Source organism: Fomitiporia mediterranea, assembly GCF_000271605.1.
Source record: "Fomitiporia mediterranea MF3/22 unplaced genomic scaffold FOMMEscaffold_2, whole genome shotgun sequence".
Lineage (NCBI taxonomy): Eukaryota > Fungi > Basidiomycota > Agaricomycetes > Hymenochaetales > Hymenochaetaceae > Fomitiporia > Fomitiporia mediterranea.
In genome coordinates, this window is record NW_006760387.1 from 3685970 (window position 1) to 3710168 (window position 24199).

A 24199-nucleotide genomic window follows, 5' to 3' on the forward strand; every position below is an offset into this window, starting at 1 on the left:
GAAGGAGAGGGAACGCAAGCGGCAGAGCAAGGAGTGGGAGGGATGGGAGGGATGAAAGACAAAAAGTTGGGAGGAGAGGGATGAGTAACTATGCAGGGTGTTATGAAGTGGACTGGCTGCTTACGCTTTACGTTGAAACTGGGAGGACTGTAGTCAGCTCGGTGGCATCATCGCAGGATCTGAGGCTCGGCGCGGGCATCGCAACAGCAGATTGGAGAGACGAGTGCAGTGATGTTTATTGCCTATGTTGTAGCAGGCAGAGTGCCTGCTGGTAGGACGCTTGCGAGTGGAGGACTTGACTAGAGAGAACAGAAGCAACGACATAGGATTGGGGGAAGAGGGTTGGGGAGGTGGTGGAGGTAGGAGGAAAGGAGTGACGAGTGCAAGTGCGTCATTATATGCTCTCGATCTTCGGTATTCGATTACATAATCACTTTGATATATAGTTTAAAAGTAAAACCAGATTATATTAGAAGACTAACAGAGTGATTGTTAACAATATTACTATATATAATTGCATATTATCTTACTAAAACTACTATAATCAACTTACAAGCATAATGTATCACTTTCATAAGTATTATAATCAATCAACTGCTATTGTATATTACTTTATATACAATTTTAACATATTACAATAAAAGCTAAGTACTTGTGTCTCACATATAATATTGTAGTAATAATGTTATTAACATTACTTGCTTTAAAAAACACTTGTAGTATAATACAATTCTTGTATAATCATTACATTTATATACAATTGTTACAATTTAATTATGTGCCAAGTATAATTGTTATTTTAGATTGTAATAGATATATAACTACATTATTAAATTACATTTGCTATTATTAATTACATTTGTTGCGACTTTTTCGTGATGAACATGCACAGCATATACGATTTGAGAGGACTAGTAAATTAATCTGATCCTGGACCTGCGCCCCCGACTCTTCTGAGGCTGCTGTGAGCAACTCAACATAGAACAGTCTTCCAAAGGTGGATGTCCTTGTTTTCTAGTCCAGAACACCGAGAGGTGTTGGCCTGCGGAATGGAGTAATCAGACCACTGCAAACTGTGAAACGTACAATACAGACTAATACGTCTGGAATAGTATCAAAAATCATGCACCTTGTCGTCAGGCGTGAGGTCACTGCTGGTCAGAGTAATCGTTGAAACGGTGCATGGATAATCTTTCGCGAGCCCTATAATGGAATTGCCACAAAATACAGTAGGGTGCATTAGTATTATCTGGAATGGAAGAAAACGAGCTACATTATTTTGTCAATGACCCTATGGTCCGCACCATTGAAAGTCTGGGAAGTTTCTCCCTTCCGACATCTGATTGGGTTTTCCCAATACAACCAAACCGCGCATTCCTTCAATCCAATATCACGCAACGGCCTCGCAACTTTAGCAGACTTGTTCCGTCGATGTACCGACTCGTGCATATCTGGAGGGCTTTATCATTCTTCATGGAAACCTTATACTTGAAATCCACCGCCTTCAGCAACTGGAGTGATACACGAGAGTGACAATGATGTGAGGGATGTTCAAAACAGTGGATACGAACATGTTAGGGGATTAATGGTGTGCATAATGATAAGACGTGTCGGAGAAGAGATAGCAGACTAGACAGTGGTTGGTATGGGCAACGATCTGAGGCAAACACAAAGTAACTCTATGGAGCTCACTTGGGTCCGATCATATTGCGACGTTTCAGTTAATAGAGGTAGTTCTAGAATGTACGTGAGATAGATAAACGACTGTGCATGACTAAGCATACCGTCAAGGCAGAAGTCCGTAATTATCATACTTAACGATACCCATAATCCCATCCCCACCACCGTGAGTCAAACGCTCTTATAAGCAAACAGGGATAAGATCAAAGTACTCATTACTTTCGGCAAGGTTCCAGATATCGACAGTGCAGTCCTTCATCTGACCCTTCAAAAATAGGTGCTAGAGGCAAGTATTACTGCATACACACCTCTGGAAACCTATTGCAAAGGTCAATATAGTAAGCATATGTTTTACTGTAATCCACACTCTATTCCTTCCTTGGATGTGCCTTTTCTCTCTTAGTGAGCCGTTGTTTGAAGGGAGTAACATGCAACCTTTCATTGTTCAGAGGTCATCAGACGTCTTGCACGTGATAAAGACCATTAGCGGCATAAGTATTCTCGTCTCTAATATTAATTATCTGAAACCCATCATAAGTGTAAACCATACGATAATGAGCTCAGATGCGACTGACAACTGATCAAACAATCACATTATTGCATACTCAAAACTTGCATGACGTCTCAGTTCATTTGATACTACATTCAACATTGTGCCATACATGGCCTGTATTGTCTCTGGACTGCAACCATCTATTTGATTTGATTTCCTATTTAATGGTCCTTAGATTCAACGTTATGCTACTCTACGTCAGCTTGCATTATTATATATCACTGTGTCTACAGAAAGCCTATAAAAGCAGAGTGTGATGTAGGGAAATTGGGCTATAGGTCTCTGACTTTTCATATACTGTGAGCACATTTATTTACATTTCTTAGGTTACCAATCCTTATACTATGTTTTGTAAGCCTTCAAGGATATGGTGGACATGTATCATATTGTTCTGACTTCTGCAGTCATTGCTGGACTTGCAGCAGCCCATACTGTGCCAGTAGAATCAACAAGTACAGTCTCATCCAAGACTACCGGAACGCTCACTCAGATAAATGCAACGCCGGCTCCTACGTATACCGTTCCGAGTTCGAGTGAAGAAGAAGATCATATTGTAAGTGTACAATTACTAGTTAAACATTTTTTATGGTAGCTAAAAGACAAGTTGATTTTCGGTGCCCTTCTTAGACTAAGTACAACCGGTGTGGATGGCAATAAGCATTATATATTCTCAACATACTTAGAAGTACTTTGTGCTCTACAATAAACTAGACGTTTGTTACCTTTAAATCTCAGTGTTTCCCTGATTCAGAGTCTGTTTCAAGTAATAGATCGGAACATTGAATTTTCTTAATGGCGTATATAAGAATACAGAATGTCGGAGAAGAGACTCAGACGACCGACTGGACGGCTGTTAGTACAGGAAACGAGGTGAGAGGCAGAGTTAGGCTATAGGACTGTCTTGAGTTCCGTTAGACTGTAATATTCTGATGAGTAGAGACAGCTCTAAACAACTCTTCCAGGACTATCAACTCATGTAAGACTATCAATTGATCAAACACTCACATTTTGCTGTCATCTCTACAAATAGTCTATAAAAACAAGGGTATGCCGTACAAATGTTAAAACATAACCTTCTGACATTTAGTTTGTTGTACGTGCTGTTATCCTCAACGTTTCTGATAATTCTAATGTTTGTTGTTTGAAAGCATTGACAGACATGGTGGATTCATATTGTGTCATTTTGACATCTGCAGCTATTGCTGCATTCACAGCGGCCTATTTTATGCAGCCAGCAAATGCAGCATCGCTCAATGCTATTGAAACGCCTACACAGATAGATATAACGACTGCTTCTTCAGATTCAACTTTGAACGTTGAAGAACATAAAGAAGACGAATATGCAAGTCATCATGATCAGGGAAACCATCATGATGTAGGTACACATTTGCTAGCTGAAAATACTGCGTACTGTGACTGACAAGTAAACAATGTTTGATGCTTCCTTTAGATCCAACCCGGTTGAGGATGGCAGTAAGGATTATATCTTAATGCCAGAACTATTTGATAAAGGACCAATAGGCGTACTACGTAGTGTGTTGTTAAGTATATACAGTCAAATATGTCATAATGCATAATGTGGTAATGTATAATTGTCGTAATGAATGACTTTTTCTCAGAACCAAATGGTCATTCTCTGCCAAAATATAATGTCATAATGTATAAATCTCATAATGAATATAGAAATGACCCTTCCCAGAATATACATTAGGCGACTTCAATTAATTGGCAGAGACACTTGCAGAAGGGCTTCGGCAATTTAGAGTTAAGATGCCAAGAGTTATGCAAGTCTCTCAAAATTGAAGAGCTGGACTTGCAGAGATCGACATTTAATGCCCATGTCACGTTACTCATGATTTTTGTTGGGTTGTAGTCAGACATTTCTTTATTTCAAACTCCGACGCGTCTGCAAGTGCCAACAAGTAGCCCCTCTCAATTCTGTTGAAATGGCCGATTTATTTTCGGCATGGCAAGTTTTAGTAAGGGTAGAGTAAGGGTCGATGTAAGAGACCCTAGTCAGGCACATGTAATTTATCCTTTTTAAGACGCATTTTTTTCAAGCGAATTCAAGAGCTCTCGAGCTCTTGAATCTTGTCGGACTTTCAATATGAAGATTACATATACAACTCAAGTAGCCTAAGCTAAGTAAAACTGCTCTCATAATTAAGCAACAAGAGTAGTGAGTGCATATATTCAGTATACCAAGTCTCCTTACTGTAATCTAACAAAATTATAAGTAAAATAAATTTCTTTTACTTAGAAAATATTTATAACTTGTATTTAACTATTATTTACACAAGCCACAGAAGGAAAAAATCAACTGATAATCTCAATTCATCAGTTGATTTACATTTCTCGGCACAGGGTCGCAAGATCCTATCCCTGTGCCGCAGCGAAATTTCAATCGAAAAAAAAAATAGAATTGAGAGGGGCTAGTAGCCCCTCTCAATTCTGTGGAAATGGCCGATTTATTTTGGGCATGGCAAGTTTTAGTAAGGGTAGAGTAAGGGTCGATGTAAGAGACCCTAGTCAGGCACATGTAATTTATCCTTTTTAAGACGCATTTTTTTCAAGCGAATTCAAGAGCTCGAGAGCTCTTGAATCTCATCGGACTTTCAATATGAAGATTACATATGCAACTCAAGTAGCCTAAGCTAAGTAAAACTGCTCTCATAATTAAGCAACAAGAGTAGTGAGTGCATGTATTCAGTATACCAAGTCTCCTTACTGTAATCTAACAAAAGTATAAGTAAAATAAATTTCTTTTACCTAGAAAATATTTATAACTTGTATTTAACTATTATTTACACAAGCCACGGAAGGAAAAAATCAACTGATAATCTCAATTCATCAGTTGATTTACATTTCTCAGCACAGGGTCGCAAGATCCTATCCCTGTGCCGCAGCGAAATTTCAATCGAAAAAAAAAATAGAATTGAGAGGGCCTAGTGGGTTCGAGCACTTGCAGAAACTTGCAGAGAGTTGCACGGATTTACATCTCTATTTGGTATATATTAAGGTACGTCCACTTTGCCGAGCCACCCCAAAATTTTCCAACTGTCCTGCAAGTGCTCCTGCCAATTAATTGAAATGACATATTCTACTGTAGTTGTATTGGTGTTTCCGTGCGTGCACAACATCGTAAGCTCGGTGATTGCCTTGTCGATCATTACTATCAAATTCCCATACGTGGACTTCGAAGCCGCGACAGAGTCTGTGCCAAATGAATTCTCTCACATTGATTCCCCATGTATCCCGCTTATGTCCATTTCACCAGGACCTCATCTCACGGCAATCGAGCGCTCTCGTCTTCAACCCCTATCATTCGACCACGTCAGCGTTTCATAGCTTTCAGAGCTATAGCTGTGTGTGAGCAAGTTGACGGGCAGCGGAACCGGACGTGCGACTGATCGCTCAGGAACACATTCACTGTCTCGCTGAGTGCCATTGGGAAAGTGGCAAAGCCATAACACGCGATAGGTCGGATTCGGAAGACGGCAGTGCATTGCTGCGGCCGTTTCCCCGTCTTGCGTGCCTCTCCAAGCGCTTATAATCATTCACAACCAAACTTAGCTCTCCATCTTGCACGATACTTGCTGTGTTCTGACCGGCCGCTCACACGGAAGCAAGACGTTTCATGACACCTTTCCCACATTGAAACGCTAGGTCCCGCAACTTAGGTGTGAAATAGTTGTAATAATATAATATGAAAGCTGGGAACAAGATGCCCGAGGCTGCGTACAAACCCCTCCCACAAGCCCCTCCCCCGTCTGAACCGCTCCTTGCAGACGAGACGGACGCGGCTGACCCACACGATCTGGACTTACAAAATCGACATCATCATCATCAACGCCAGAACCTGGCTTATCGATCGGATTCGCCGTCACCTTCGCCGTACGTAGACGATCCGAAGGTTGGACGGAGATTTGAACCGCTTGAGATGTCCGCGGAACTGAGTTTCGGAGGCGGACCGGGAGGTGTTGAGGCTGACCTCGGTGGTAACTCCACCCCTGTGAAGGAGGAACGAAAGGGAGACAAGATTGGGTTGTATGTCACATTGGTGAGTGGTGTTGTGCATGTGTGCATATTGTTTGTTTCGAGGACTTTCCTTGTGTTGCTTCCATCACCCCGATCACGGAACGAGGCGGCTTGAAGATTGGAAGCAATTTCGAGCAATTCTGTTTTTGCGTGTCTCATGTGGTAATTAAAGATACTGACGGCATTTAAACGCTCTTGGTGCTCCACAAATATGACCTTTGTAGGCATCCCTCGGTGTGAGTGCATGTTATCAATCACCGATCACCTAGGAGTTTACTAATTTCGGTGATGAATGTTGCATAGACATTAACGATTGGTACTTGGATTCTTGTGCTGTCGAACAACCCATCAAAACTCGGCTTGTTCGCGGCACATCCGCCACTACAGACTTTGGCAATTGCATGTTTTGGACTAGGTTAGCCGGGGACCGGACTTTGATAACGAAGTAAAAGTTTTGACGAAGATGGATCTGATCTACTTAGGCATTTTGCTGCTCCAGCCCACGTCGCAACCGAAGACGAAGGCGCGCGGGCTTACTCGGCACCAGCTTGTGATTCTTGGAATCGGCTTGCCTTCAATCATCGTCGGCACCAGTGTCATTTACGCAAACAAAGTGATTCATGAATCAGACCATTTTACCACCTGGCATGCCGTGAGTGCTTGTATTTCCAATCCGCACGAACGCCGACGGTTAATGACGGGTTGATGTATATCCAGACCTTTGGCTTAATTGCGGTCGTATGGATGATAGGCCAGATGTTATTAGGTGGACTTAGTGTGTGGTTTGGTGGACGTGCATTTGGTGGAGGTATGAAGGCAAAGAGTGTTTGGAAATATCACCGGTTCGTGTGCATCGGACTTGATTGTATCAGAAAATCTGATTTACATACACGCATTTCATTTTTAGTGCGTCTGGGTACCTCTTGTTCCCAATGTTCCTTATGACGGCAGCCGTGGGTGGGAATTACTCTTCGTGGGCGTCGTCGGTAGCGAGCGTTGGCGTGCGAGTGCTACTTTACACGCTGGCCCCGATATTCGCACTTGTGGGGCTCTGGAGCCGAATGCGGACGTCGAAGATGAATTTCAGGCAGTAGTGAACTTTGAGTTTTGTTTATCAAGTGATGATGATTCTTCTCGTGTACTTTCAACTCTGTTTGTACCTCTCTCCGGCTATGTAATGCATTACTCGCGGGATTCGGCGAAGGGAAAAGAAGTGCTATGCTATATAATTTAAATTTATTTTTGGGGATGATGTCAGACGACTTGGCAGCAAGGCACATGGCAGCAGTATTGAAATGGAAGAATTTTGGCGGGAAGGTTAGAAGGTAAAATAGTGATGAAGCGCTTGCTGATCTGGATAATTATGCTGAGTCTGCGCATGTATGCGCTTGTTCTCGATGAGACCGCGATATAACATACTGCAGGACATACTACTACGCAAATGGAGAGTGACGAAGAAGGGCGGAAGGGACTTGAGTGCTGAGTCCAGATCGAGTGGAGTAGTTCACGTGATATGAAATTGCCGTGCTCCACTGGCCGAAGATATTGGCTACTAGGAACTACGCCCCCGCACACACATCTGTTCTGGGAGTCGTCCGTATGCTCTGACTTACCATAATGCCCGCCGACGCTGTCCTGCAGCCGGTACAGCTCAACATTGACGCGCAAGATACTAGTTGCTCTGCCGACGCCGCCGTCGCGTCCGCCGCAGCTCTCGTTGCAGCAGACGATGGCCACGTTCAGCCTCTCCTCGACCAGCTCAGTTCTCACTTGCCAGCTGCATCTGCGGCCCTTTCCGGTCGTTCTCACTCAGAAGTCCCACCGGCCTCCCCGGCGATGGGCTCTGCGGCGCTCATCGACATTCCCGCCGCACCAGACGCGGTCCCGCCTCCACCCAAACGTGCGTCTGCTCCCACCGAGCTCCACGTAGCAAGCTCCGATCCCGGTTCGGACGCGATCATCTTACCTGGTTCAATTGAAAAGGTCCAAAACCGCCCGGTAGAACGGGAGCTTGGTAGGCTTCCAACGTCATTTTTTTAGTTGATTGGATCGCTAATATATATACACCAGTGGAGGATCGGCCTGCGCCGTCCCATGACGCCCCTGCTCTCGATCCTGGGCCGTCAACGCACTCGACCGCTGTCCCTACCCTACCGCCTTTAAATAGGTCTGATAGTCAGCGTGGTTCAGCTCCAAGCTTGCACGCACAGAACGCGCCTGGGAGTTACGACTGGCCAACGTTTGTTGCTGCGTATGCTGCTGGCAGGTGGAATCCGCATCGCATCCCTTCGGCGCCTAGGCCTACTGTTTACTCGACACCAGCGACACCTGGATCCGCGCCCTTTCACGCGCGGCGATCAGAAGATAGCACAAAGGGATCTTCGAATTCAAGTGCTACGACTGTCGAGCCTCCGCCGTTGCCTGTATCAACAATTCCACTTTTGTCTCCTCCCCTCCCCAGCGGGCCTGGAACAGGAACAGATAGCAGCACATCCGCCAGTGACGCTTCGGTATTGTCACGTGTCACCTCGAGTTCTGCAGCGACTTCAATGCACTCAAAGGCAGGATCACCTGCGCTATTCACTCCGCAACCGGTAGCTCCAGCGGTATCAATTGCAGGATCCATGCCCGCTGCTCCAGAACCACCTCCCCAACTGTCGGCTTCTCTACCTCCGGAAATTGCCCCCTTCTCCGGCATTAGCCAGCGTCGTGCGAGCGTCGGTTCGCCCTCACCGCGAGAAAATGAAATGCGAATACCCTTGCCGCCGCCATCTTTCGCAGGTAGTAGTAGTGCAAACACCCCACTTCACCTACGCAATGCCGTATTATCGCCTTCGACTCATCCCCTTGGTCCGCAACTACAGCCGTTAGTTCCAGCCGTTAGTACGCCTGCATCGGAATACTATTCTGCCGTGTCGACGATTCATTCAGGTCCGTCGACTCCAGAATTAAATACTGCTGCTGCCACCATGCGCTGGGCGGCGTCGTCTCATGTTTCCCTTGCACCCTTAGCACTTCCTAGTCCGGAGCATGAATTGACTGATCCTATGCGAGGAGTGGCGGTCTCTGTTCCGGTTGATGAAGTGAACGATGCCGAAGAGGAAGGGAGTTCTGATAACGGTAACAGCAATCGAAGGTGGTCTGGCCTCGGAATCCGAACAGGGAAAACAAGAAACGGGCGAAGAGGTAGATATTACGGGAAAGGCAGAACTCCGAGTCAAACAAGGCGAATATGGGAACGATTCACAAGTCGCGAGAAGCAGCAGTCTTCAAGCGAAGAAACGGAAGTGGGTAGGAGCGATGACGACTCTTTGCAGCACCTTCCTTCAGAACCAGTACAATCGCGGCGGCGTGATACTCGTCCATCTGACTCTATATCGCATATGCCAACGATCGAGGCGAGCCCTCTTGGTAGTCCGGCAAGAGAATTGCCAAAAGGGGAGCCTACGATGCGTCATGAGGGTAGTATTAGTCCGTCTGTCCTCGCGGAGGACTCACCTCGGGTCCATTCCACGTCGCGTAGCTCATCTATGCCTGCACCCGTGACGGCACCACTTTTACGCTCAGCTTCGCAAGATGATGGCAAGTCCCCTGCTGCTATTCAAACAGATTATTTTGGACTTGCAGTGCACAGAGAATCCGCACCGGTCACATCGCCTTTGCGCGACGCGTCTCTCCCTAGAGTAGAAAGCGTGAAGGCGGAGGTACCGTTTGTTCAGCTTCAGACTGTCGCGGAGGCTGAATTTGATTCATCCTCACAGAGCGTCAGTTCCCTTCCGCTTTCCTCGGGCTCGCGTACGAGTGAAGGCAGTCGCCAGTCGGAACAGTCTTCCTCTGCTCCACGGGCTCCGAGTCTCATTGATACACTCTCGGTGCAGACGCAGACTTCGTTGTCCCTCCCGAACACGCCCATGCATCGTGCAGTTTTGAGTCGACAGTCTTCATCTCCGTTGCCTACACGTGCATATATTGTGAACGAAACTGTTGCAAGCTTCGAGGCAACGTCTGACGCACCATTGTCTACGACGGCAACGACAGCTCCTCAACCATCACCATTTGACATTAGCAGGGCACGCTTTAATTCTGCAATGTCGGTGGGTGGGCGAACCAAAAGTGCAAACCGTCCGGGACTTGCGCGTGCACAGTCCATGAAAGCCATGGGCTCTGGTCACTCCCTGACGAAGGTAACTAGAGAAGAGGAAGAGTACACTGGAAGAGGCTACCTTATTCCCCCTTACCCACGGGACGAGGACGAGCGGCGGAGGGCGCTGCGCAAGTTCGTTTCAGGGTTTAGTTTAATCAGTGATTTTTGTTGGCTTACTTACATTATTCCGCTGTTTCACATTGCAGGTTTAATATTGTGCATACGATGCCAGACGTCAACTTCGATCGGATAGCGTACTTGACTAAGCTTGTCTTCAGCACGAAGATTGTTGTCGTGTCGCTTGTCGATGAAGAGGAAGAGTAAGTTTGTATTTAAAGCATAGATAGACTTGTGCTTATTGTTCCAATGTCCCGATGACACTTTGTTTAGATGGTTTAAAATGGAATGTAAGTATCAAGACTTGCTTCCGTGCTCTATTTATATCTGTTTAATTACTGTGCCTTACTTTATTATCCTGCTTAGCTGGATTAGGATCACAAGCGCTTCCGAGAGATGTATCGTTCAGTGCGCATGCAATCTTGCAAAAGTACGTCCCGTCCCTCGTCATGATGATCGTCTTTGAGGTTCTAGACCTGATCTCCTGATCTGCGTTATTAATGTGTGTATTCAGAGGAGACGAACCCACGGTTGTCTTAGATACAAGACGCGATTGGCGGTTTAGTATGAACGTGAGTGTTTGAGCCTGGGTTAAATTTGACTTGTGGAATTAAGTGTTCTTTTTGGGTTCTTAGCCGTTGGTCGTGGAAAGACCCAATGTTCGCTTTTTTGCGGCGGCGCCGTTACGGACTTCGGAGGGATATAATGTCGGAGCGTAAGTGTTTTGTGAAAATAACGCTTCCCCTTCATGATTGATGAATTAAATATTTTCCTGTCTAGGTTATGTATTATGGATGACCAACCTCATTCGGAATTCACACCTCGACAACGACATACTCTTAAGGAATTTGCTGTACGGACCATTAGTTGAGTTTATTCAGAGGGTTTGCTGAAAGAACATATAACAGGCTATTGTCATGCGGGAAATGGAACTGTGGAAGGACAAGATTCAATTACGTATTCGGGACCGGATACAAAACTCGATGGAACAATTCACGCGCGAATGTCTCGAGATCGACAACGAAGAGACATCGGCCACACATGGTGTGCTGAAAGCTGGGTCTATGGATCGAGTATACGAGCGAGCAGCGAAGCTCGTTAAAAAGACGCTGGACGTTGAGGGTGCGGCGGTAATGGACGTTTCGCACTTTGATGTGCTGGAGACTACGAAAGCTGAAGGTGCTATCTCGATTGTGTGTCATCATGCTGATTGCGCGAGTGGTGAGACCCCACAAATGCCGGCGACGACTACGCACTCGATACCGACGGATGAGTATTCGTTGTTTATGGATTTTTTCGCGAAGTATCCGGAGGGAAAGATTGCGGAGGGGATTATTCCGAGGTGTTTCAGGACTATTTTGCCTACGCGGATAGTGCATGCTTTGAGTGAGGATTCGCGTTTTGCTGATTTCTGCTGTTGTTCTGCATGTGCTTACTTAATTTGATTTTTCAGTCGTACCGATCTTTAACATTGATAAGAGGCCTTTTGCGCTGCTGTGTGCGTATAATACCGCTGCGCATGTCAAGCCATTCGTAAGTTATTTATACTCTCTTGGCCTTCTTTCTCTTATTGTTCGATAGTTGGAGGGACATGAATTGTCGTATTTGAGGGCTATTGGTAAGACTTTTTTTCACTCTGTCACTGTGATCGTGTGTTGAACTGTGAGCCCTTTAGGTGTTATAATCTTAAGTGCGGTCTTGAAAAGACGGATGATACTTGCGGATAAGTCCAAGAGCTTGTTCATTTCAAAGTACGACATGATTCGTTTTGGCGAGGCACGTCACTGACAAACGTAATTGTAGTATCTCACACGAGCTACGAACACCTTTGCATGGAGTACGTATTACACCAGTCTCCTCGATCCTTGATATTGACTGGTTTTCTTAGATCCTGGCAGCCGCTGAATTATTGGGCGATACGGAATTGGATGATAACCAATCATCGTTCTTGCGTACGGTCCAAGCATGTGGGACGTCTCTCGTTGAGACTGTTAACCACGTATTGGACTTCACCAAGCTGAGCGGCAACTCTAAGAATGGTGGTGTTGAGAACGTTATCCATCCCAGCAAGTGAGTAACGGCATCATTACCATTCAAACCAATATTAACGGAGTGCCAATAGAGTGGACCTAATGCAAGTCGTCGAAGAAGCAGTCGAAGGTTGTTGGATTGGGCATCGAGCTCGATTACCAGCGAAGTCAGAGATTGGGAGTGTTTATGCTCCTCCGGCGTCTTCAGGATCACAATTGGCCTTTGCGAGGACGGCTGTGGAGACTGTTATTGATGTTGATCTGAGGAGTAGGGGATGGCAGCTCGTTTGCGAGAAGGGAGGTATTAGACGTGTTTTGATGAACCTCATTGGGAATAGTTTGAAGTTCACTTCGGTAAGCAATTTTGTTTTCCACGTCCTGTTTTCTGGATGGAAGTTTTACAAATGAGTAGAATGGATACGTGCATATCACGTTGCGCGAACTACCCAGTTCAGACACGGCTTCTGACAAAGCTAAGATTGAACTGGCGGTGATTGATACTGGCAAGGTACGTTCCGCAGAACAGCTGGAGTCCTGAACTAATCTGACTTGACACTTTTTCAGGGTATTAGCAAGGAGTTCTTGAAGGTACTTTTCTTTCTGGTTTGTTTGTTGGAGATTATTAATATTGATGTCCGATCAGAATCAACTCTTTCATCCATTCTCCCAAGAGAATCCTCTGCAGTCGGGTACAGGCCTGGGGCTAGCTATCGTCAACAGCATTATCCGCTCAGAGTCTGTCAATGGCCAGGTTGAGGTTTCGAGCACTGAAGGCGTTGGGACAGAGATCCGGATCACATTTGATGCTGCTATTCCTGAGGATGAACAGCCTCCGGAAGTTGAGAAATTAGACATTCAAGGAAGGAATCCGACAGCTTCGATGTTCGGGTTCGACGATGGATCCAAGGGGACAACGCTGTTGCGCGGGGTGATAGAGAAATACTTGGCGTCTTGGTGGGGCTTTGAGATTGTCCCTGCTGGTAGTAGCACTTTGGGAGATATTATCTTGTTGAACGAAGATGCAAGACTTATCTCGCAGGCTATTGCGGCGAGAGATACTTCTCGTCCTTTCGTTCTGCTGACGTCGTCGCGTGCTGATCAGGAGACGATGGCTACGGTGTATGACTTTGAACGTCTGGGTGGATTCTGTCGTTTGGTCTCTAAACCAGCTGGGCCTTCTCGCTTGCGACAAGTGTTAAAGGCTTCTGTGCATATTGTCCGTTTTCGAGAGAGTTCACAGCAGAGTGCTGTTACGGCTGAACCACATCGCGCAGGTACGCTGCCTGCTTCGTCGTTTTCTCCAGACCCTGCTATCGCTCCGTCAGGACTGCCACGATATCCATCTCAGGAGCCTGGAACGATCCCGATGAGACCGAAGATGACGCCTAGAGCAAACACCTTCCATCCTGTGTTACCCGAACGAATTGCGACGCCTCCGCTAACCAAACTTTCTCCGCCTGCGGATTATCCGAGTAGTCCGGGAGATACGACTATCAATGTTGGTGCTGGAGGGACGTTGTTGAAGTCGTCTATTGGGACTTGGAGTCGACAGGGACATGCGAGGGCGCGGATTTTGGTTGTGGAGGATAATCAGATACTGAGGGATCTTTTGTGAGTATTTGTACTTTTTAAGTCGCCATACGTGTTAATCTGTTTAATCTTCTCTTGTAGAGTACGATGGCTTGGGAATAGGGTAAGTGGAATGTGAAAATCTATTGTATAACCAACTAAATGTTGTGTCTCAGGGCTTTGAGTATCAGCATGCGATGGACGGTAGGGAAGGCGTGAACGCTTTTTCCAATACCGATCATATTGAGTGCGTCGCCCTTCGTCTTTCTGACCTAGTATTTTCTTATAATGATTCTTCCAGTGTTGTACTCGTGGACTTATCCATGCCTGTACTCGATGGGATCGCTGCTACCACCGAGATCCGCAAGATCGAGGCCAAGCGATTGGATGACCACGCGAACTTGCCTGCTGGCTCCTCTGATCCACCGCGAAGGGTTAAGATCCTTGCGCTGACTGGGATGTCTTCACTCGAGGATAAGCGACGTGCCTTCGATGCGGGAGTCGATGGCTAGTAAGTGCCTGCTACATTGCTTTTATTTTGAGTCGACTGATTAAATGATGAAAAGCCTCGTAAAACCTGTCGCTTTTAAAACGTTGGATGCTATGTTCCACCAGCTGGGCGTCTCGTAGCTGTTTACGATTATCGCCGAGGTCCATTCACCTGTTATGACGGCATCGCGGATGGTTTCATCTCCCGTCCGTCCTCGATATCCAAGAGATACACCGATGCCCCTCATATAGCATAACTCACATGTATATATTCATCACCACTGCATCACGCGTACCATCTTTTATATTCCTGGGATTACTTTGGGCTCGCTCTTCAGCAGCGTTGAAGCTGAACAGTTTATTAGGGCTCCTGGGCATCCGGTAAAGCCCATGATCCGCAGAACAAACATAGAACATCATTCTCCCTTGCTCAGCAGTTTAATTACTCGCCTTTTACTACGATGTTTCCCCCCTCCCCTTTCCTCTCCTATCCCTTCCTTCATTGCGAGCGTTACCACTCCACTTTGTTCACTTTCTCTGTATACTGATTTCGCTATAGTTCTCTGTCACTATTGCTTTTATCTGTTATTCTCTTGTTTGATTTTGTGTGTTCCGTTTTGTCTGTCAACATCATCACTTTCCCCTTACAGTCCAGTTTGTTCATTCTGTTCATTGCATTTGCATGTTTTTCTTTACCTTTTTTCGTTCATGTTTATATATGTATGCTCTCTTACGTGTATATTCTTTATATACTACTTTTTTCTTTCCTTCGTTTGTTCTTTCTTTGTCTTTGCTACTTCATTTTTCAGTTCTTACTACGCTACGTTCATGACCTTGCAACAGTGATTGTAGAAATTCAATCCGATCCATTTTCAATCCAGTAAGTAGTTTAGGTATATTGGTATTTTTGTGGTATAATTGGGTTATTTGGTACATCCCTTCATTTGGTTATTTGTCTAGTGTGAGTGATGATGGCACATAGTATTTGGTTGACTTTTACACTTTACCCGGTTATGAACTATACACAATGCACGCTTGGCGACACAGAAAGTCTAGTGTATATGACACGGTAATCGTGGATATATGCTGAAATAATTGATCCAACCAAAACACCAGATTGACTTTGTTCACGTCATGTGATTTTCGAGCTGCGCGTTAGGAACGAGAATCCGTGTTTGTGTGCATCCCGCACCCTCGCGGTCCAGCATTACATCTTACCTCAGAGCTTCATATCATCGTACAATGTCCCGACCAACGAGCCCGCCATCGCCGGGCACACCACACCTTGTCTCACTCGTCTTACACTCAAAGAAGGCGTTGCAGCATGGAGAACAGCTGTGTTCTCGTGCGCATGAGCTTATGCATGGGACGTCGAGTTTGGCGACGGACGTGCTTGCGTTGGATGCTAAGGCGAGGTGGGTTGTGCAGGGAATTATGGAGCAGTTGAAGGTGAGTTTTTGTTTTGTTACTTTGGTTAATTGGTTTGGTATGGGATTAATTTATGTGTTTTGGGTTTGTGCGTGGGTTAGCTTGCTGGGAGCGTTGCGAGGAGTATTGAGGTGAGGAGGAATAGGTTGGATGACCAGGCGAAGGTATGTCCGAAATGTCCTCGCTCCTTGCTGGAATTGTATGAGCTGATACTGATTTTGTCTGTCTTTATTGCAGGAATGGGATAAAGGACGTTCGTTCCATTCAGGAAACCTAGATGCCATCCTTGAGTCGCTCGAGAAACAGGTCGTACCGCCTGACTTCCATTTGTCGTCTTCTTCCTCTTCACTTTTCGGTGGACGTGACTTGGATGATGCAGGGGATGCTGACCATGGAGACGGTCAAGACGGTGGTGGTAATGATGGGGTTCTACCCAACGGAGATGCGAAGATGCATAATAGTGGAGGACAGGACCGAAGTAAATGGAAGACGCTGCGTGACTTTGTAGATGTTGGTAACATTGTAAAGGCGACGGAGGAGATGGACGAAGACCGAGATTTACTTGAGGTGCGTGTTACCGAACTTTCTCTCCTTATTCGTTATGAAGATTAACGAATGAAATGTTGTAGGACATCTCGTCCAAAACAGAAGGTTTCTCAATAAACCTGAACGAGAGCGTACAAGCTTTACAAGGTGCTCTACCAACCCCCGGAACGATTCCCTCGATACGAGAGATGTTCGCCTCTCAGGAGGTTGCGTCTACGAATATGGCGAATCACTTGGAAGGATTGGCGTCACATTATGACCAGATGGCAGCTGCCTTGAAGGATAAGGAAGCTGGGTTGGAAATCAATGAGGACGATTTGCTAGGTCGGTTCTAATTCCGAACGTGGCACCACGATGCCCCCTTTACTGAAATAAATTCACAGACATGAACAGAGATACGGACGAGCTCCCAGCAATTATTGCAGAGCTTGAAGATGACGTGGCGAATGTGAAGTCTAGCCAGTAAGTAAAATTTCTCGTGCGTATGCTGTCCTGAAAGATGTTCATCATGTTAGTGACCAACTTGTGTCAGCTAAGCAGGACGCACTAGTTCGTTTAGGCAAATTGGGCGAAATCGTTGATCAGTTAGACGAATTGGAAGGAGTCATGTCTGATATGCTTGCGCAGCAAACGGATGTTGAGGTGATTAAACACACCCGATTACGATCACTCCTAAGTACGAAAGCTTATGTCGGTATTTTACTTGTTTAGACCGAGTATGAGGTGCATCTTGCCGCATTGCAGCAACATCTCACTACATTGGAACATTTATGCATCACGTTTACGTCCTACGAAACGTCCTTCAACAGTCTTCTGCTGGAACTCGAGCGTCGAAGACGGTACAAAACTGCAATGGAAGAACTCGTTCGGGGAATGACTCGACAGCTGGAGGCTTTGCGAGAAGGTATATATCCTTGCTTTAAAAATGACCAGTGTCGGAATCTAACTCTCTTTATTTAACATTTAGAGGAGACCCGACTTCGAGAGGGTTTCTTTGCTGAACATGGAAATCACCTTCCTACGGATTTATGTACCTCCGTGTCGAACATGCCGACAAAATGGGAGGTAGGGCCAGCTCCGGGTGAGACTCTGGAGGAACTCCCTTCTATAGACGAAGATTTGATTGTTGAGGCAAGTCGGGGAAAATATTTGATAGCGCTTTATGTTCACCATTCTTTTGCTAGGCTGCACGACGAATGGAACTTGCTAAAGATGGTACCGAGAGCGTATAATTATATTCAGACCGCGATCGTCGTTCATTTAAACCTATTGTTATCATTATTTGTATTTCAACGGTGCGTGGTTTGATTCCAGTATCATCCTATTGATAATGTCGTTTTAAACGCATATTCCTCACAGGGAAGGAATCTTTCCCGGCCAGAACGCGTCTCCATCTTTATTCTTATGATACCATTCCCCATCGTGTGCCAAGACGACACGAACGCGAGGTAGCGTGAGCACATCGGCGATACGTTTAATAGTTGCTTGAGCGGCTTCCTTATTCTGGTGAATGCACGTCAAGGCACCTTCCGGAGTAGGATACATCGCGATATCTCCTTCGCCTCGTACAAGTCTCCAATCGTGTGCTGCGTCTCCAGCCAGATAAATCCATCCGCCATCCGGTGACGTTCGTGCCAACAGGTTCATATGGCCCGCCAAGTGTCCAGGCGCGTCGATGAAGTACGCGGACCCATCACCGAAGTAGTCCAATGCACGAGGGAACGGGCCAATAGGCCTCCACTTCTCGGTAGTAGTGTCAAAGTACTCCGTACGTCCCTTCGGCAGCAAGTCAGACGGGAACACGCTCTTCGGGTCTTCAGGATACCCAGGCTGGAAAAGCGTCGCCGCTTCAGCGCCAACGATGAACTGTGCCTTACTAAACAAACTCGGGTTTCCCGTATGGTCCCAGTGGCAATGCGACAAGCACACATGGGTGATATCTTCAGGTTTCAAACCACCCTTCGCAAGCGCAGTAGGCACATCACACGGTACACCTGCATTGAAGACGTCTGATAACCGCCTTCGCGTGAATTCGGGGTAGTTCTCGATGTCGCTGCGGATACCGAGGTCGAAGACGATACGTCGTTGGGAGTTGCGGTGCGTGACGAGGAAGGAGAGCGAGGGGACGACTTTCTTCTCGTCCTCGGGTGCGGTGGTGACGAACATGTGACATGGCATGTGTATGAGGCCGCCCTCGAGGGCAGAGATATCGCAGTATGCTTGTTTCTCGCTTGGTGGAGGCAGAGAAGGGACGGAGGAAGCCATGGTGCTATTGGCTGTGTGAGATAAGACCTTGGACAGCAGGAAGGTGCTTATATCCAGAGCTTATATTGTACTCTGTCCCGTTGTTTACACGCACGTCATTGAATACTACACAGAAGGGTCATACTGGGTTCTTCTGTGTGCATGTGAGGGCTCCTTCGCTGCTTGAGAATGTGCTCAGAATAGGTCTATTCACAACCAGTTTAGCACGTGCCTGGCTAAATTGTTTATTTGATTTGACAAAGATAGACTTGATAACACATGATCTAAAGGCTCGGTGCATTTGTAATGAGTGAATTTCTAAGTTAAGTTAATGTCAAGTCGGGCTTAATTCTGCACGTACAAAGGATCCAGCCAATTTCGCTCTATAGCCAGAAGAATGAAAGTACAATACAAACAACGATATTTAAACAATTTTGGTATCTAATGCTATCAGGCGCCGATGTGTACCATGTTGACCCATCGCTCAGTTTGAATCCCTTCTTCAGCTTTCAAGTTCACGACGGCTCTACGAAGTGCTGCGGCAGCCCTTTTGCATTACTTCACCCTCTTCACCATGGAGAAGATGTGCATAAACATCCTTATTAGCAAGAGTAGGCCCGTCTGGATCGTACAGCTCCCACATTGTGCCAATTACGCTCCGAACGAAAAAGTTGCCTGCCGTGGATAGAGAATAAGAAGCGGAGCGATCAGAGGAGACATGTACTCATCATTTTTATATATAAGCGACACGACAAATAAACCTTCAGGAAAATAAAATTCCGAGATCTCGTGATCATAAACCAGGTTTCCAGATTCTTCATTTGCAGCCCTGCCATTACCGTTATATATTACATCGGTATGTTGTTTGTTTCAGTACCATTTTTATTAAACCCTGCTCGACTAAACGCTAAAGCGAAGGAATTTTTCCAGGCCATCCAGGCCAGAACGCATCACCGCCCTTGTTCTCACTATACCATTCGGCGTCATGCGCCAGGATGGCACGTACACGTGGTAGTGTGAGCACGTCAGCGACGCGCTTCATAGTGGCCTTCGATTCTTCCTGGTTCAGGTGCATACACCCAGTTCCACCTTCCAGAGTAGTAAACGTTGCAATATCTCCTTCGCCCCGGATAAGGCGCCAGTCGTGTGCGGTGTCTCCCGCAAGATAAATCCATCCGCCATCCGGAGACGTTCGTGCTAGGAAGTTCAAGTGACCAGGAAGGTGCCCAGGCGCATCGATGAAGTACGCAGATCCATCGCCGAAATAATCGAAAGCACGAGGGAACGGCCCTATGGGCTTCCACGCCTCGGTAGTGGTATCCAAATACTCTGTTCGTCCCTTTGGAAGCAAGTCAGACGGGAACTTGCTATTTGGATCCTCTGGATATCCGGGTTTGAAAAGCGACGCCGTATCTACGCCGACAATGAATTGCGCAAGCTCGTATTTCCTATGTGGTCCCAGTGGCAGTGCGACAAGCATATATGAGTAATATCCTCAGGTTTAAGTCCTCCCTTCGAAAGCGATTTAGGTACGTCACTTGGTACACTCGCCTTAAACACATTGTACGCCATCTTTTTCACTGGTTCTGGATAATTTTCAATATCGCTCCGGATGCCGAGATCGAAGAGGAGACGTCGCTGTGAGTTACGGTGGGTAATGAGGAAAGACAGCGCGGGACCAAGTTTTATCTCTCCTTCGGGTGCGGTGGTGACGAACATGTGGCATGGCAATTGCAAGATGCCGCCCTCGAGGGCGGAGATATCGCAATAAGCCTGATTATCGCTTGGTGGAGGTAGTGGAGGGACGGAAGGAGCCATGGTGATAAGGAATGGGATAAGACGTAGCGCAAATGTTTATATATATCCGCTGGCTACTTGCACGCCATCATGTCCTTGTCCTGCATAGAATATTAATAATAATAAGGGGTTTCGATCTTCTGTCTCTGTCATGTGAGAGTTGTCACTGCTTGGTATGGTATGTATGGTAGTGTCTCACTGCTGCACATTTCAGTGAAGCTGTGTTCTTGCAGTGTCCGCTAATGAGATGCGATAGCATCGGATCTCGTTGGGAACCAGAGTTTGTTCTGTGAGTGCTCAAGGACCTTGAACTGGCTCGCCCGACCTTCACCTGCACAATAAGCACGTGCGGACTCTAAGGATAATTGTAAGTGATGGTTCATGGCACAACGCGTAGGGAATCTCGGGATACTCATACTTAAATAGGTAATGTAGTCTTACATAATAGAAATAATCTTCCGCCTACGTTAATTGACTAAGTTGACTTGCTACTTCTGAATCCTCATGACATTCGAATAAGTTCCAACTTTGCGTACCCGGCTTGCTCATCCCCTGCGGCGAGTAAATTATAATCACAGAGAGAGCGGAGGAACTTGCGTCTTAGAGGTCTGTAACTATTACATTATAACCGACGAGACAAATGAACTTTAGGAAATGATATCAAGGACATATGACCATAAACCGAGTCTCTGGATCCCTTGTTTCCAACCTGTCACAGCTATAATACATCGCGGCGATATGCAGTTTGTTTCAGTAACATTGAATACTGTCTTTCCGGGATAAGTGCTAAAGCGAAGGAACCTTTCCAGGCCAAAACGCATCGCCTTCCTTGTTCTCGTTATACCACTCAGCGTCGTGCGCCAGGATGACATGTACACGCGGTAGCGTGAGTACGTCGGCAATACGCTGAATAGCAGCCTTTGCATCTTTCTTGTTCACGTGCATACACCCCGTCCTTCCTTCTGGAGTTTGATAAGTTGCGATATCTCCTTCGCCTCGAATAAGTCTCCAATCGTGTGCAGTGTCTCCCGCAAGATAGATCCATCCGCCATCTGGAGATGTTCGTACAAGAAAGTTCAAGTGGCCGGGAAGGTGTCCAGGTGCGTCGACGAAATACGCAGATCCATCACCGAAGTAATCAAATGCACGAGGGAACGGGCCAATAGGCTTCCATGCTTCACCAGTAGTATCTAAGTACTCCGTACGTCCCTTCGGCAGCAAGTTAGATGGGAACACGCTCTTCGGGTCTTCAGGATACCCAGGTTGGAAAAGCGTCGCCGCTTCAGCACCGACAATAAATTGCGCCTTGGTAAACAGGCTCGGGTTTCCCGTATGGTCCCAGTGACAATGCGAAAAGCACACATGGGTAATATCCGCAGGTTTAAGCCCTCCCTTCGAAAGCGACATAGGCACGTCACACGGTACCCTCGCCACCGCTACCATTTTTTTCGTGGTCTCTGGGTAATTCTCCAGATCGCTCCGGACACCGAGGTCGAAGAGGATATGTTGCTGTGAGTTACGATGGGTAATAAGGAAAGACAGCGAAGGAACAAGTTTCCTCTCGTTCTCGGGTGCTGTGCTAACGAACATGTGGCATGGCAATAACAAGAAACCGCCCTCGAGGGCGGAGATATCGCAATACGCCTGATTATCATTTGGTGGAGGTAGTGGAGGGACAGAAGAAGCCATGGTGATGAGATGTGTAGCTCAAACGCTTATGATTATATTGTATTCGTTAGCTATTTGCAAGTCATCGTATCCTACAAAGAATATTTATATATAAGGGATTTTGATATTCTCTGTCATGTGAGGATTATCATTGCTTATGTTTCACTGCCGTATGTTTCTGTGAAGGTGTTCTGGATAAACCATTGCGGCCGCTAACGAGAATGACTCACCACCAAAACAAACACGGAAATGTGTTGGAATGTATTGCTAGGACACATATTTTTTACATATTGTGGGTCCTTATATTCGATTATTAAGCCCACATGCAAACATATTGCCCTTTCAGACTCTGCACAAAGGTGCTATAGAGATGCGATTTCGCCGGTCCTCGTTCGATAGGAAACCAGAGTTCGTTTTGTGAGTGCTCGATGACCACGAATTGGCCCGCCTACCTTCGTCTGCGTAATAAGTACATGCAGACACTGAAATACCATGTAAGTGATGCTGCGTTGATGCAGGCCATCAAGAATCAGGATGCTCGTAAATAGGCAATTATCGTCTTACATAATATAAATACCAGAAATATTCTGCGTACGTATTACGTATACCTTTACTCGTAACTTGCTACTCTACTGAGACATGACTCGTTACTACATTCAGATGGGTTCCAACTCCCAACTTTGCAGGCCTGGCTTGCTCATTTCCTGATGTGAACGAAGTACAAGGACAGAGTGAGTGGAGGCATTTCCACCTTGGCAGATTGTACCCGTTTTGCTTGATAACTGACAGAACAAACGGAACTTTTAAGAAATACTACTGAGAACGTATGCCTATAAATCACGTTTCTGGATACCTTATTTACAACCCATCACCGCTATAATACATCACAATCGTATGTAGTTTGTTTCAGTGCCCTTTAATAATATCTTTCTGGGCAAGGCGCTAAAGCGAAGGAATTTTTCCAGGCCAGAACGCATCACCGCCCTTGTTATCGTTATACCACTCAGCGTCGTGCGCCAGAATGACACGTACACGCGGTAGTGTGAGTACGTCGGCAATACGCTGAATAGCAGCCTTTGCATCTTTCTTGTTCACGTGCATACACCCCATCCCTCCTTCTGGAGTGTGATAAGTTGCGATATCTCCTTCGCCTCGTACAAGTCTCCAATCGTGTGCGGTGTCTCCCGCAAGATAGATCCATCCGCCATCCGGAGACGTTCGTGCTAAGAAATTCATGTGGCCAGCAAGGTGTCCAGGCGCATCGATGAAATACACAGAACCATCGCCAAAGTAATCGAATGCACGAGGGAACGGGCCAATAGGCTTCCACGCCTCAGTAGTAGTATCGAAGTACTCCGTTCGTCCCTTGGGAAGTAAGTCAGACGGATACGTGCTCTTTGGGTCCTCCGGATATCCAGGCTGGAAAAGCGATGCCGCATCAGCACCGACAATGAATTGCGCCTTACTAAATAGGCTCGGGTTTCCTGTGTGGTCCCAGTGACAATGCGAAAAGCACACGTGGGTAATATCCGCAGGTTTAAGCCCCCCTTTCGAAAGCGACATAGGCACATCACACGGTACTCTCGCTTCAAATATATCCGATACCATTTTTTTCGCAGTCTCTGGATAATTCTCCAAATCGCTCCGGACACCGAGGTCGAAAAGGATACGTCGTTGTGAGTTACGATGGGTAATGAGGAAAGACAGCGAAGGAACAAGTTTCCTCTCGTCCTCAGGTGCTGTGCTAACGAACATGTGGCATGGTAATGACAAGAAACCACCCTCGAGAGCGGAGATATCACAGTATGCTTGACTATCGCTTGGTGGGGGTAATGGGGGAACAGAAGAAGCCATAGCGCTATGCTGTGGGATCAGGCTTGGGACAAATGCTTATAT

The 24199-nt window shown here is 46.3% G+C and overlaps 8 protein-coding genes across 8 annotated transcripts; 4 read left to right on the forward strand and 4 right to left on the reverse strand.

Annotated features, from left to right (window-relative positions):
* Positions 1 to 3392: 3392 nt before the first annotated feature.
* FOMMEDRAFT_152320 (uncharacterized protein) lies at positions 3393 to 3698 on the forward strand (the record flags this gene model as incomplete). Its single annotated transcript, XM_007263184.1, has 2 exons — positions 3393 to 3608; positions 3684 to 3698. 2 exons carry the CDS (start codon positions 3393 to 3395, stop codon positions 3696 to 3698), a joined length of 231 nt encoding a protein of 76 aa, XP_007263246.1.
* A 1800-nt stretch (positions 3699 to 5498) lies between these two features.
* FOMMEDRAFT_17434 (uncharacterized protein) lies at positions 5499 to 7472 on the forward strand. Its single transcript, XM_007263185.1, has 6 exons — positions 5499 to 6293; positions 6496 to 6507; positions 6575 to 6686; positions 6754 to 6923; positions 6989 to 7113; positions 7179 to 7472. Exons 1-6 carry the CDS (start codon positions 5958 to 5960, stop codon positions 7363 to 7365), a joined length of 942 nt encoding a protein of 313 aa, XP_007263247.1. The 5' UTR covers positions 5499 to 5957; the 3' UTR covers positions 7366 to 7472.
* A 396-nt stretch (positions 7473 to 7868) lies between these two features.
* FOMMEDRAFT_144800 (uncharacterized protein) lies at positions 7869 to 15549 on the forward strand. Its single transcript, XM_007263186.1, has 22 exons — positions 7869 to 8285; positions 8342 to 10547; positions 10622 to 10735; positions 10806 to 10822; positions 10899 to 10962; positions 11047 to 11104; positions 11168 to 11247; positions 11313 to 11385; positions 11441 to 11918; positions 11986 to 12065; positions 12114 to 12150; positions 12208 to 12283; positions 12336 to 12369; positions 12421 to 12602; positions 12655 to 12916; positions 12975 to 13070; positions 13127 to 13150; positions 13206 to 14173; positions 14234 to 14255; positions 14308 to 14378; positions 14433 to 14642; positions 14698 to 15549. The coding sequence occupies exons 1-22, from the start codon at positions 7889 to 7891 to the stop codon at positions 14759 to 14761; spliced, it is 5613 nt and encodes a 1870-aa protein (XP_007263248.1). The 5' UTR covers positions 7869 to 7888; the 3' UTR covers positions 14762 to 15549.
* A 312-nt stretch (positions 15550 to 15861) lies between these two features.
* On the forward strand, positions 15862 to 17842 carry FOMMEDRAFT_165630 (uncharacterized protein; the record flags this gene model as incomplete). The annotated part of the gene is made up of 9 exons (XM_007263187.1): positions 15862 to 16069; positions 16150 to 16212; positions 16286 to 16615; positions 16678 to 16918; positions 16978 to 17056; positions 17110 to 17236; positions 17306 to 17498; positions 17562 to 17725; positions 17779 to 17842. Coding segments are annotated over 9 exons (1453 nt in total), but the record flags the coding sequence as incomplete, so codon positions are not given.
* A 105-nt stretch (positions 17843 to 17947) lies between these two features.
* On the reverse strand, positions 17948 to 18999 carry FOMMEDRAFT_103033 (Metallo-hydrolase/oxidoreductase; the record flags this gene model as incomplete). Its single annotated transcript, XM_007263188.1, has 1 exon — positions 17948 to 18999. The coding sequence occupies exon 1, from the start codon at positions 18857 to 18859 to the stop codon at positions 17948 to 17950; it is 912 nt and encodes a 303-aa protein (XP_007263250.1). The 5' UTR covers positions 18860 to 18999.
* Positions 19000 to 19390: 391 nt separating this feature from the next.
* On the reverse strand, positions 19391 to 20718 carry FOMMEDRAFT_17438 (uncharacterized protein). The gene is made up of 2 exons (XM_007263189.1): positions 19567 to 20718; positions 19391 to 19518 (listed from the first exon to the last, which is right to left on the reverse strand). Exon 1 carries the CDS (start codon positions 20316 to 20318, stop codon positions 19746 to 19748), a length of 573 nt encoding a protein of 190 aa, XP_007263251.1. The 5' UTR covers positions 20319 to 20718; the 3' UTR covers positions 19391 to 19518; positions 19567 to 19745.
* Positions 20719 to 21421: 703 nt separating this feature from the next.
* On the reverse strand, positions 21422 to 22324 carry FOMMEDRAFT_152327 (Metallo-hydrolase/oxidoreductase; the record flags this gene model as incomplete). The annotated part of the gene is made up of 1 exon (XM_007263190.1): positions 21422 to 22324. The coding sequence occupies one exon, from the start codon at positions 22322 to 22324 to the stop codon at positions 21422 to 21424; it is 903 nt and encodes a 300-aa protein (XP_007263252.1).
* Positions 22325 to 23245: 921 nt separating this feature from the next.
* On the reverse strand, positions 23246 to 24157 carry FOMMEDRAFT_75394 (Metallo-hydrolase/oxidoreductase; the record flags this gene model as incomplete). Its single annotated transcript, XM_007263191.1, has 1 exon — positions 23246 to 24157. The coding sequence occupies one exon, from the start codon at positions 24155 to 24157 to the stop codon at positions 23246 to 23248; it is 912 nt and encodes a 303-aa protein (XP_007263253.1).
* Between the last annotated feature and the right edge of the window lie 42 nt (positions 24158 to 24199).